At 48.1% G+C, this 13610-nt stretch overlaps 1 protein-coding gene across 2 annotated transcripts in view; it reads right to left on the minus strand.

Annotated features, from left to right (window-relative positions):
• Positions 1 to 12057, minus strand: part of FADS1 (fatty acid desaturase 1) — a 33310-nt gene extending 21253 nt beyond the window's left edge. Inside the window, exons 1-2 of one of the 2 annotated variants that reach the window (XM_077287955.1) lie at positions 12001 to 12057; positions 4152 to 4321 (exon numbers count right to left, since the gene is read on the minus strand). In XM_077287955.1, coding sequence (XP_077144070.1) covers positions 4152 to 4193 — 42 coding nt within the window. In that variant the 5' untranslated portion in view covers positions 4194 to 4321; positions 12001 to 12057. The other variant, XM_077287954.1, reaches the window with a different exon arrangement.
• Positions 12058 to 13610: the final 1553 nt, after the last annotated feature.

Here is a 13610-nt window from a genome sequence, read left to right on the forward strand (position 1 = left end):
ATTATTTGTACTTTGCTCATGGTCTTGGCGATCACACAGCACTGTCACTTCCTCTAGAATCACCATAATTCTCCTGCACAGCAGAGGTTAATCTGTGGTGGATGCCTGTCCTCAGTCAGCAGCAGAGGCCCCACCCCGGGGATACAGAGATGAAGTGGGCCGAGCACAGAGTGGGACCACAGGGCTGCACCAATCCCAGGCACCGACATGACAGCCAGGGCTGGAGCGCCAACACCTGACTGTGCACAGCCCTGTACACACCGTATACAGGGGAAGGGATTAGGGAGCACGGCGGCCCCATACAGAGGCACAGGGACTAATGAAAGTCACAGACAGATATAGATAGATAGATAGATAGATAGATAGATAGATAGATAGATAGATGTGCATCTCATAAAACTAGAATATAATCAAAAACTTCATTTATTTCAGTTCTTCAATACAAAAAGTGAAACTCGTACATTACATAGAGTAATTACAAACAGAGTGATCTATTTCAAGTGTTTATTTCTGTTAATGTTGATGATTATGGCTTACAGCCAATGAAAACCCAAAAGTCATTATCTCAGTAAATTAGAATACTTTATAACACCAGCTTGAAAAAATGATTTTAAAATCTGAAATGTTGGCCTACTGAAATGTATGTTCAGTAAATTCACTCAATACATGGTCGGGGTTCCTTTTGCATCAATTACTGCATCAATCAGCCTGTGGCACTGCTGAGGGGTTATGGAAGACCAGGTTGCTTTGATAGCAGCCTTCAGCTCGTCTGCATTGTTGGGTCTGGTGTCTCTCATCTTCCTCTTGACAATACACCATAGATTCTCTATGTGGTAAAGGTCAGGCGAGTTTGCTGCCAATCAAGCACAGTGATACTGTTTGTAAACCAGGTATTGGTACTTTTGGCAGTGTGGACAAGTGCCAGCTCCTGTTGGAGAATGGAATTTCCATCTCCAAAAAGCTTGTCGGCAGAGGGAAGCATGAAGTGCTCTAAAATCTCCTGGTAAACAGCTGCACTGACTTTGGCCTTGATAAGACACAGTGGACCTACACCAGCAGATGACATGGCTCCCCAAACCATCACTGATTGTGGAAACTTCACACTAGACCTTGGAAATCAAGGTCCCAGAGTCTGGAGGAAGAGTGGAGAGGCCACAATCCAAGCTGCTTGAGGCCTAGTGTGAAGTTTCCACAATCAGCTGACTAAGCTGACAAGGGCCCTCCAGTAACATTGTCTCTGGGGCCACTGTTCAGCTTCCTGCAAATATTACATTACCCTCATTCAGAAATGTACCTTTCCTTTATATAATAGTGTGTTACATGAGGGTGAGCTGCCGCCTTTGTCTGTATGTGGTGAATCCTGCTCCTGTAGGTGGGTGGCTGCTCCCTGCACTGCAGCCCACCAGGGCATTCTCCGGCCCCCCGAGGGCCAGTCCCATCTCTCTCTCCATCACTATATGAGACTCTTTCCGTTCCTAATTCACTATATTATGTGTCCATCTGAACATTTCTAGGTGCAACTACAACTTTTGTTCTCCGTAGGAGCCGGACATCTCACACTAACAGTAACTGATGAAATTGGAAGATATGAACAAAAACGATCATTCATCTGGTAAAACTTAAAGGGGCCTGTCCACCACTTACACATCCCTTTTTAAATATTGTAGTACCCAGAGTAAAATGTAAAAAAAAAATAAAAAAAATCCATATACTGTTCTCCGGTACCATTGCCTATCCAGCTATGTGGGCACGGCCTTCACGTGACTCTGCGATGACGCATGACTGGCCACTGATGGGTTCTTCACTCACGCTTCTCGGAATGTCTGACTTTCATCCAAGGGAAGCGTGAGTGAAGTAGCCAATCAGCAGTCACTGATTGGCTGCAGCAGTTGCTGATTGGCTGCAGCAGTCGCTGATTGGCTGCAGCAGTCACGTGACAAAATGTCACACAAGCACCACGGATCCTGGCGTTTTGGCATCGCTGGTGTGAGAATGTAATCATTTTTTAGTTTACTGAGGGGGCTACAGTGTAGTTACATGTTTGGCCACGCCAAGGGTGCACCGATGCCTATACTTTGATTGAACAGTCAAACTGTGGTGACCAAATCCCTTTAAGAAGGGGTTGTTCAAGTATTGGACAACCCTGTTAAGATTGGCCATCTGATGATTGTTCTATCAGTGTCAATCAATAATATATCTATAGTAAAGTTGCCTTTTAATTTTTTTGGGACAAAAATCTTTCATCCACAATTTTTTGTTGAAATTTTCTCAGAAAGATTGTTTGTTGTCCAGCAATATTGATAATGTATGGCACGGCTGTAATGGCGAAAACAGACTGGGAGGTGTATGGCGGCATTAATCCTTCTCTACATGATTGTTTGACGAATAAACAATGAGTATGGCCATGTTAACAGGAATCTGTCACCATGTTTTCACTGCCTGAGAGCAGCATGATGTAGGGGCAGAGACCCCAATTCCTGTGATGTGTCACTTACTCAGCTGCTTTCTACAGTTTTCATAAAATCAGTTTTCTCTGCTGCAGATCTAGCAGTTCTCTGAATGCTGAGCTGTGTATAACCGCACCCACAGCACTGATTGGCAGCTTTCTGTGGTCACTGTGCATAGGCAGAAAGCTGCCAATCAGTGGTGGGGCGGGGTTACACAGAGCCTACGAATATGGAGGACTACATGGCAGCAGGTTTACTAATCCTCTAGTGATAATCTCCTGCCGATAAAACTGAATTTATTATAACTGCAGCAAGCAGCCCAGCAAGTGACACATTGCTGGAATCAGGGTCTCTGCTCTCAAATTAGATGAGAATAAACTGCAAATGATCCTATGGTGACTAATGTCAAATGCTATCATGTATGACATGTAAACACATTGTTACAGCCAGGTGGGCTCATTATATTGTTTTATTGCACTGTATTTTTAAAGGGCAAAACCTATAAAACAAGGATCTGCAGTGGTGGGGTAACATGAAGCTTGTGGGCACCAATGCAAGATCTATAACCGGGCCCCCCCACTATCAAAGGTCTGTAACAGTAATGGTCTTTGCACATGGACGTGCTGGGGCCCCTGAGGTCCCGGTGTGAGGCCCCTGCCTGCAGCTATAATAGCTATGCGCCTGATTACATTATATGACAGTCTGACATCTATACGTCCGTCCTGATCTGCACAATTGTCGGTCGGCACAATCGGACAATTCACCAAAACAGTTGTTGTTTATTATGGCCAAAATGGGCCACTAGGCGGACGTTTGTCTACTGTGCACGGGGGGCCCTTAAGGGGGTTGTCTCATTTTCTTAAAAGTTTACAATTACAAAGTGCAAGCAACTTTGCAATGTACCCATAATTAAAGGGATTTATAATTCTATAGTTACAGCCCATTGCCAGATTACCGGCCACCTCTGCAGTCTATCGGAGGTGGACGGTCGCCTAAGTAATAGTGGTGGGCTCCACAGCCCAAGCACAGGCCTGGCCAGATCCTCCCCAATGCTCCTCCTCTGCTCCCCATCCCTTCTGTAGTGAAGACCCCTGGTCGGTGGCGGCCTCTGCGCCCCCTTACCGCACAGTGTGAATGAGGGCGTGCAGCAGCGCGCTGGGCATTTCAGGCATGCCTCACACATTATGGCACCACGGTCACGCCTGGACTTACCGTGGCATCCTGGCCGGCGTAGTGGCTGATGACCCGCGCTCCGCCGGGGTGTTTATAGCAGAACCTGGTGATGTCGTACACCTTCCTGTGAATGACCAGCCAGCGCTCCTCGCGGCTGCTGCGCTTCTGAACATCTTCCCAGGTGAAATATGGAAGTTCTCCTCCAGAACTTGTCACTTCACCAGCCATGATTGTCTCTGTGCACCTTCCCTAGAAAACTCTACAATGCTCAGAGCACAGCACAGCAGGTGCAGTCACTCATAGTGTGTGCAGAGCCCCGCTCCTATCGTGCTGGCACATCCCCGCCACTGTCTCTGGGAATCTGCACTACTTGACAGCTGTTCCCCTAGCTGTACCGTAAGTACTCCCGTAGGTGCGCACCACCTGCCTGCGCTGCACTGTGCGGCTCAGCGCTCCCTCCCAGTGCCCGGCTACACGGCTCTGAGCTTCAGCACCAGTAGTTCTTGGACTGCGGCGGCATGACACACCCACCTGACTAGCCATTGCTTCCCGTATTAACCTATCACAGGCCATCTTGACAGTAGTATCCTCCCGACGTCTGTGATTGGCCACATATGGATCACGTTGTTTCTGATTCCACCAATCCACATTGGATATTCACTCTGAATGACGCGCGGCTGGCTGATAACCCGTTATACTCCCTGTGGATAAAATAAGCTTTATTGACACAAGCAATGACAAGAAGTTATGTAACATGACGGTGGACGGCAGGTGGCAGTGTCAGCGCTGATACAGTTATGCGGTGTGCTGTAGAGTGGCCGCCCGGTGATGCGCGCTGCCGGCACAAAGCCTCAGTGTGCACGGGGTAGTTACATCCAGTGACTGGAGATATCCGGGCCACCTGAGTGCACCCCGCGGTATGGTGAGGGCTGAGTGCTCTAAGAGGCGGTGTATGGAAATATAGATAAAGGTTATAGGGGGTCACACATAAAGTCCATGCTGCATCACCGGTATACTGAGCCAGAGTACCCTGTAATTACAGCTATATAGAGGCCCCGTATACAGCGCTGTCAGAGTACCCTGTAATTACAGCTATATAGAGGCCCCGTATACAGCGCTGTCAGAGTACCCTGTAATTACAGCTATATGGAGGCCCCGTATACAGCGCAGTCAGAGTACCCTGTAATTACAGCTATATGGAGGCCCCGTATACAGCGCTGTCAGAGTACCCTGTAATTACAGCTATATGGAGGCCCCGTATACAGCGCAGTCAGAGTACCCTGTAATTACAGCTATATGGAGGCCCCGTATACAGCGCAGTCAGAGTACCCTGTAATTACAGCTATATGGAGGCCCCGTATACAGCGCTGTCAGAGTACCCTGTAATTACAGCTATATGGAGGCCCCGTATACAGCGCAGTCAGAGTACCCTGTAATTACAGCTATATGGAGGCCCCGTATACAGCGCTGTCAGAGTACCCTGTAATTACAGCTATATAGAGGCCCCGTATACAGCGCTGTCAGAGTACCCTGTAATTACAGCTATATAGAGGCCCCGTATACAGCGCTGTCAGAGTACCCTGTAATTACAGCTATATGGAGGCCCCGTATACAGCGCAGTCAGAGTACCCTGTAATTACAGCTATATGGAGGCCCCGTATACAGCGCAGTCAGAGTACCCTGTAATTACAGCTATATGGAGGCCCCGTATACAGCGCAGTCAGAGTACCCTGTAATTACAGCTATATGGAGGCCCCGTATACAGCGCTGTCAGAGTACCCTGTAATTACAGCTATATGGAGGCCCCGTATACAGCGCAGTCAGAGTACCCTGTAATTACAGCTATATGGAGGCCCCGTATACAGCGCAGTCAGAGTACCCTGTAATTACAGCTATATGGAGGCCCCGTATACAGTGCCAGTCAGAGTACCCTGTAATTACAGCTATATGGAGGCCCCGTATACAGCGCAGTCAGAGTACCCTGTAATTACAGCTATATGGAGGCCCCGTATACAGCGCAGAGTACCCTGTAATTACAGCTATATAGAGGCCCCGTATACAGCGCTGTCAGAGTACCCTGTAATTACAGCTATATGGAGGCCCCGTATACAGCGCAGAGTACCCTGTAATTACAGCTATATAGAGGCCCCGTATACAGCGCTGTCAGAGTACCCTGTAATTACAGCTATATGGAGGCCCCGTATACAGCGCAGCCAGAGTACCCTGTAATTACAGCTATATGGAGGCCCCGTATACAGCGCAGTCAGAGTACCCTGTAATTACAGCTATATGGAGGCCCCGTATACAGTGCCAGTCAGTACCCTGTAATTACAGCTATATAGAGGCCCCGTATACAGCGCTGTCAGAGTACCCTGTAATTACAGCTATATGGAGGCCCCGTATACAGCGCAGTCAGAGTACCCTGTAATTACAGCTATATGGAGGCCCCGTATACAGCGCAGTCAGAGTACCCTGTAATTACAGCTATATGGAGGCCCCGTATACAGCGCAGTCAGAGTACCCTGTAATTACAGCTATATGGAGGCCCCGTATACAGCGCTGTCAGAGTACCCTGTAATTACAGCTATATGGAGGCCCCGTATACAGCGCAGTCAGAGTACCCTGTAATTACAGCTATATGGAGGCCCCGTATACAGCGCAGTCAGAGTACCCTGTAATTACAGCTATATGGAGGCCCCGTATACAGTGCCAGTCAGAGTACCCTGTAATTACAGCTATATGGAGGCCCCGTATACAGCGCAGTCAGAGTACCCTGTAATTACAGCTATATGGAGGCCCCGTATACAGCGCAGAGTACCCTGTAATTACAGCTATATAGAGGCCCCGTATACAGCGCTGTCAGAGTACCCTGTAATTACAGCTATATGGAGGCCCCGTATACAGCGCAGAGTACCCTGTAATTACAGCTATATAGAGGCCCCGTATACAGCGCTGTCAGAGTACCCTGTAATTACAGCTATATGGAGGCCCCGTATACAGCGCAGTCAGAGTACCCTGTAATTACAGCTATATGGAGGCCCCGTATACAGCGCAGTCAGAGTACCCTGTAATTACAGCTATATGGAGGCCCCGTATACAGCGCAGTCAGAGTACCCTGTAATTACAGCTATATGGAGGCCCCGTATACAGCGCTGTCAGAGTACCCTGTAATTACAGCTATATGGAGGCCCCGTATACAGCGCAGTCAGAGTACCCTGTAATTACAGCTATATGGAGGCCCCGTATACAGCGCAGTCAGAGTACCCTGTAATTACAGCTATATGGAGGCCCCGTATACAGTGCCAGTCAGAGTACCCTGTAATTACAGCTATATGGAGGCCCCGTATACAGCGCAGTCAGAGTACCCTGTAATTACAGCTATATGGAGGCCCCGTATACAGCGCAGAGTACCCTGTAATTACAGCTATATAGAGGCCCCGTATACAGCGCTGTCAGAGTACCCTGTAATTACAGCTATATGGAGGCCCCGTATACAGCGCAGAGTACCCTGTAATTACAGCTATATAGAGGCCCCGTATACAGCGCTGTCAGAGTACCCTGTAATTACAGCTATATGGAGGCCCCGTATACAGCGCAGCCAGAGTACCCTGTAATTACAGCTATATGGAGGCCCCGTATACAGCGCAGTCAGAGTACCCTGTAATTACAGCTATATGGAGGCCCCGTATACAGTGCCAGTCAGTACCCTGTAATTACAGCTATATAGAGGCCCCGTATACAGCGCTGTCAGAGTACCCTGTAATTACAGCTATATGGAGGCCCCGTATACAGCGCAGTCAGAGTACCCTGTAATTACAGCTATATGGAGGCCCCGTATACAGCGCAGTCAGAGTACCCTGTAATTACAGCTATATGGAGGCCCCGTATACAGCGCAGTCAGAGTACCCTGTAATTACAGCTATATGGAGGCCCCGTATACAGCGCTGTCAGAGTACCCTGTAATTACAGCTATATGGAGGCCCCGTATACAGCGCAGTCAGAGTACCCTGTAATTACAGCTATATGGAGGCCCCGTATACAGCGCAGTCAGAGTACCCTGTAATTACAGCTATATGGAGGCCCCGTATACAGTGCCAGTCAGAGTACCCTGTAATTACAGCTATATGGAGGCCCCGTATACAGCGCAGTCAGAGTACCCTGTAATTACAGCTATATGGAGGCCCCGTATACAGCGCAGAGTACCCTGTAATTACAGCTATATAGAGGCCCCGTATACAGCGCTGTCAGAGTACCCTGTAATTACAGCTATATGGAGGCCCCGTATACAGCGCAGAGTACCCTGTAATTACAGCTATATAGAGGCCCCGTATACAGCGCTGTCAGAGTACCCTGTAATTACAGCTATATGGAGGCCCCGTATACAGCGCAGCCAGAGTACCCTGTAATTACAGCTATATGGAGGCCCCGTATACAGCGCAGTCAGAGTACCCTGTAATTACAGCTATATGGAGGCCCCGTATACAGTGCCAGTCAGTACCCTGTAATTACAGCTATATAGAGGCCCCGTATACAGCGCTGTCAGAGTACCCTGTAATTACAGCTATATGGAGGCCCCGTATACAGCGCAGTCAGAGTACCCTGTAATTACAGCTATATGGAGGCCCCGTATACAGCGCAGTCAGAGTACCCTGTAATTACAGCTATATGGAGGCCCCGTATACAGCGCAGTCAGAGTACCCTGTAATTACAGCTATATGGAGGCCCCGTATACAGCGCAGTCAGAGTACCCTGTAATTACAGCTATATGGAGGCCCCGTATACAGCGCAGTCAGAGTACCCTGTAATTACAGCTATATGGAGGCCCCGTATACAGCGCAGTCAGAGTACCCTGTAATTACAGCTATATGGAGGCCCCGTATACAGCGCAGTCAGAGTACGCTGTAATTACAGCTATATGGAGGCCCCGTATACAGCGCAGTCAGAGTACGCTGTAATTACAGCTATATGGAGGCCCCGTATACAGCGCAGTCAGAGTACCCTGTAATTACAGCTATATGGAGGCCCCGTATACAGCGCAGTCAGAGTACCCTGTAATTACAGCTATATGGAGGCCCCGTATACAGCGCAGTCAGAGTACCCTGTAATTACAGCTATATGGAGGCCCCGTATACAGCGCAGTCAGAGTACCCTGTAATTACAGCTATATGGAGGCCCCGTATACAGCGCAGTCAGAGTACCCTGTAATTACAGCTATATGGAGGCCCCGTATACAGTGCCAGTCAGAGTACCCTGTAATTACAGCTATATAGAGGCCCCGTATACAGCGCTGTCAGAGTACCCTGTAATTACAGCTATATAGAGGCCCCGTATACAGCGCTGTCAGAGTACCCTGTAATTACAGCTATATGGAGGCCCCGTATACAGCGCAGTCAGAGTACCCTGTAATTACAGCTATATGGAGGCCCCGTATACAGCGCAGTCAGAGTACCCTGTAATTACAGCTATATGGAGGCCCCGTATATAGTGCCAGTCAGTACCCTGTAATTACAGCTATATAGAGGCCCCGTATACAGCGCTGTCAGAGTACCCTGTAATTACAGCTATATGGAGGCCCCGTATACAGCGCAGTCAGAGTACCCTGTAATTACAGCTATATGGAGGCCCCGTATACAGCGCAGTCAGAGTACCCTGTAATTACAGCTATATGGAGGCCCCGTATACAGCGCAGTCAGAGTACCCTGTAATTACAGCTATATGGAGGCCCCGTATACAGCGCAGTCAGAGTACCCTGTAATTACAGCTATATGGAGGCCCCGTATACAGCGCAGTCAGAGTACCCTGTAATTACAGCTATATGGAGGCCCCGTATACAGCGCAGTCAGAGTACCCTGTAATTACAGCTATATGGAGGCCCCGTATACAGCGCAGTCAGAGTACGCTGTAATTACAGCTATATGGAGGCCCCGTATACAGCGCAGTCAGAGTACCCTGTAATTACAGCTATATGGAGGCCCCGTATACAGTGCCAGTCAGAGTACCCTGTAATTACAGCTATATAGAGGCCCCGTATACAGCGCTGTCAGAGTACCCTGTAATTACAGCTATATGGAGGCCCCGTATACAGCGCAGTCAGAGTACCCTGTAATTACAGCTATATGGAGGCCCCGTATACAGCGCAGTCAGAGTACCCTGTAATTACAGCTATATGGAGGCCCCGTATACAGCGCAGTCAGAGTACCCTGTAATTACAGCTATATGGAGGCCCCGTATACAGCGCAGTCAGAGTACCCTGTAATTACAGCTATATGGAGGCCCCGTATGCAGCGCAGTCAGAGTACCCTGTAATTACAGCTATATGGAGGCCCCCGTATACAGTGCCAGTCAGAGTACCCTGTAATTACAGCTATATGGAGGCCCCCGTATACAGTGCCAGTCAGAGTACCCTGTAATTACAGCTATATGGAGGCCCCCGTATACAGCGCAGTCAGAGTACCCTGTAATTACAGCTATATGGAGGCCCCGTATACAGCGCAGTCAGAGTACCCTGTAATTACAGCTATATGGAGGCCCCGTATACAGCGCAGTCAGAGTACCCTGTAATTACAGCTATATGGAGGCCCCGTATACAGCGCAGTCAGAGTACCCTGTAATTACAGCTATATGGAGGCCCCGTATACAGCGCAGTCAGAGTACCCTGTAATTACAGCTATATGGAGGCCCCGTATACAGCGCAGTCAGAGTACCCTGTAATTACAGCTATATGGGGGCCCCGTATACAGCGCAGTCAGAGTACCCTGTAATTACAGCTATATGGAGGCCCCGTATACAGCGCAGTCAGAGTACCCTGTAATTACAGCTATATGGAGGCCCCGTATACAGCGCAGTCAGAGTACCCTGTAATTACAGCTATATGGAGGCCCCCGTATACAGCGCAGTCAGAGTACCCTGTAATTACAGCTATATGGAGGCCCCGTATACAGCGCAGTCAGAGTACCCTGTAATTACAGCTATATGGAGGCCCCGTATACAGCGCAGTCAGAGTACCCTGTAATTACAGCTATATGGAGGCCCCGTATACAGCGCAGTCAGAGTACCCTGTAATTACAGCTATATGGAGGCCCCGTATACAGCGCAGTCAGAGTACCCTGTAATTACAGCTATATGGAGGCCCCGTATACAGCGCAGTCAGAGTACCCTGTAATTACAGCTATATGGAGGCCCCGTATGCAGCGCAGTCAGAGTACCCTGTAATTAGCTATATGGGGGCCCCGTATACAGTGCAGTCAGAGTACCCTGTAATTACAGCTGTATGGAGGCCCCGTATACAGTGCAGTCAGAGTACCCTGTAATTACAGCTATATCGAGGCCCCGTATACAGCGCAGTCAGAGTACCCTGTAATTACAGCTATATGGAGGCCCCGTATGCAGCGCAGTCAGAGTACCCTGTAATTACAGCAATATGGAGGCCCCGTATACAGCGCAGTCAGAGTACCCTGTAATTACAGCTATATGGAGGCCCCGTATACAGCGCAGTCAGAGTACCCTGTAATTACAGCTATATGGAGGCCCCGTATACAGCGCAGTCAGAGTACCCTGTAATTACAGCTATATGGAGGCCCCGTATACAGTGCAGTCAGAGTACCCTTATAATGACAGCCATATAAAAACACAAACATTGCCAACATGTAACTATATGGGCACACTGATATCAGTGCCACCTAGGGCCCCCTAATGACAGCCATATGGACACACCTGTGAACAGTGTCAGTTGTATTCCTCCCATATCTACAGCTATATGAATACCCCATAATGACATCCCAATGAGTGAAGCTTGGACAGTGTGCGTCATAGTGCCCCCATAATAACAGACATGTGGTCCCACCCATTCATTACCACTTTCCTACCAGTATATACACAGCGCATGGCTGAAAGGGGTTGAAGGGATCTTGTTGTTAAGGTACCGTCACACTCAGCGATGCTGCAGCGATATAGACAACGAGCCGATCGCTGCAGCGTTGCTGTTTAGGTCGCTGTAGAGACGTCAAACACAGCAGCTCCAGAACGATGCAGGAGCGATCCTGTGACGTAGCGGTGACTCACTTATCGTTCTCACAGGTTGTTAGCTCCATGTAAAACATTGCTGGCATCGTTGCTTTTGCTGTCAAACACGACGATACACGCCGATCTGACGACCAAATAAAGTTCTGGACTCCTAGCTCCGACCAGCGATATCACAGCGGGATCCAGATCGCTGCTGCGTGTCAAACACAACGAGATCGCTATCCAGGACGCTGCAACATCACGGATCGTTGTCGTTCTCTTTGTAAAGTTGTTTAGTGTGAAGGTACCTTTACCCTTCCATCCTCCATACAGCCGCCATACTGTTATACCGATTGTTTCTAGAGAGATCAGTCCTTACAATGGAGGGACAGAGCGTAAATAAAGAGCAGTGAGGGCCGCATTCTCCAGAGGACACATGTCGGGCGACACTGGCACTGACGTCCCACAAACCATGAGGAATCATTGCAGGCGGCTTCAGTGACAGCTGGCATCAATCATGTGTGATTGCATGACCTCTCTGGAGATCGGGACCGCCCACATGACTCTTCTCAAGCTGTGCGCCCACTTTGAAACCATACTTGTTCCTTTTTGCTGCAGGTGGCATCTCAGAATGTGACGTTGTTATAACCCTATTAGCATCCAGTATGACGCTATGGCCATGGTTACGGGGGCTGTATATGTGTTATCAGGTTAATTGTATGTTCCTTATAGGAACCAGAAATAGATACATAAAGTACAGAACTGTGCCAGAGAAAGCCAGGAGGCGCATTGTATTCCCGAATAATGACGATCTCTGGACAGAGAGGCCATCGCACCCATCTCGTGCCTTATAGGACAATATTTTAAATGTTTTTAATAAAATGCCGTAATTCCCTTTTCTATGGAATTCATTACTGCTGTGTAATGTTCTGTGTGCAGCGTTAAAAAATCAGTAGAAATCTCAGAACAGCTGTTTGTTTGTTTGTTTTTTAATGTTAAGTGATACAATGGTGTTTCCTAGTGAGAGCCGGATATTTGTAAATAGAGATACTTTACTAGATACAGTGTGACAGATAGAATCAGTTATTCTTACATGCTAATATACGCTCCCTGTCCTCAGTTACAATAGTGGTGCTGTCTCTTTGATCTTAAAGGCATTTTCCACTCCTAGACTATAATATCGCAGCTGGTCGTCTTGTTATAATTTCACAATAAACCGGTCTGCTGAAGAATTGGCCTTTACCTTGCAGTGCACAAGGATTATCCCCCATTGTTGGTTAAGAACATTACACAGAATGTATCAGTTGTAATATTTGAGTTCTACAATGGTTATGTTCCTACTCAAGGGGTGTAATCCAGAGAAACCGCACTTTCCGTGATTCCACCCTAAGGACTCGTGCACACTACTGATATTCTCATACAAGCCTGTGAATCCCAGCCCCGTAGTATGAATAAATCATAAGTCACTGCAGGGCTGGGATTCACAGGCAGGGCGTCCGCACAGGCGCAGTCACTGAGACTGCACATGAGGAAAGACGGGCAGCGCTCACTGCGCCTGCCCAAAGCAGAAGAAAAGAGCGCAGGTGCCGGCTATTTTCAAAACAGCGGTTTCTTCTGTCCATTGGATAAGACGTGCCCATTCCATTCTACTGGGGTGCAAAATAAATCTGATTCCATGCGGGTCAGCCAAATAACATCCAATTTTTACAGATTCTTTGCAATTATTAACATAGAAAACAGTGTTTTGTCTTGGAAATTTTTGTAACTTCTGATGTATAAAAGCAAATGCCACATGGATGGCAAATTGAGATGGAAAAATAGTTTTTTTTCTGGGTGAAACTAGGATGAATTTTTATATGGTCGTGTGAATTGAGCCCAATAGCCTAGCTCCTGCTTGTCCTGGAGTCTGCCAATATATAGGAAAACTCTTGGACCCTAAGGCCGGAGTCACACATGGCGTAAGACAATACGCCACGTATTATACGTCTG

The sequence above is a fragment of the Ranitomeya variabilis genome, chromosome 2, assembly GCF_051348905.1.
Source record: "Ranitomeya variabilis isolate aRanVar5 chromosome 2, aRanVar5.hap1, whole genome shotgun sequence".
NCBI lineage: Eukaryota > Metazoa > Chordata > Amphibia > Anura > Dendrobatidae > Ranitomeya > Ranitomeya variabilis.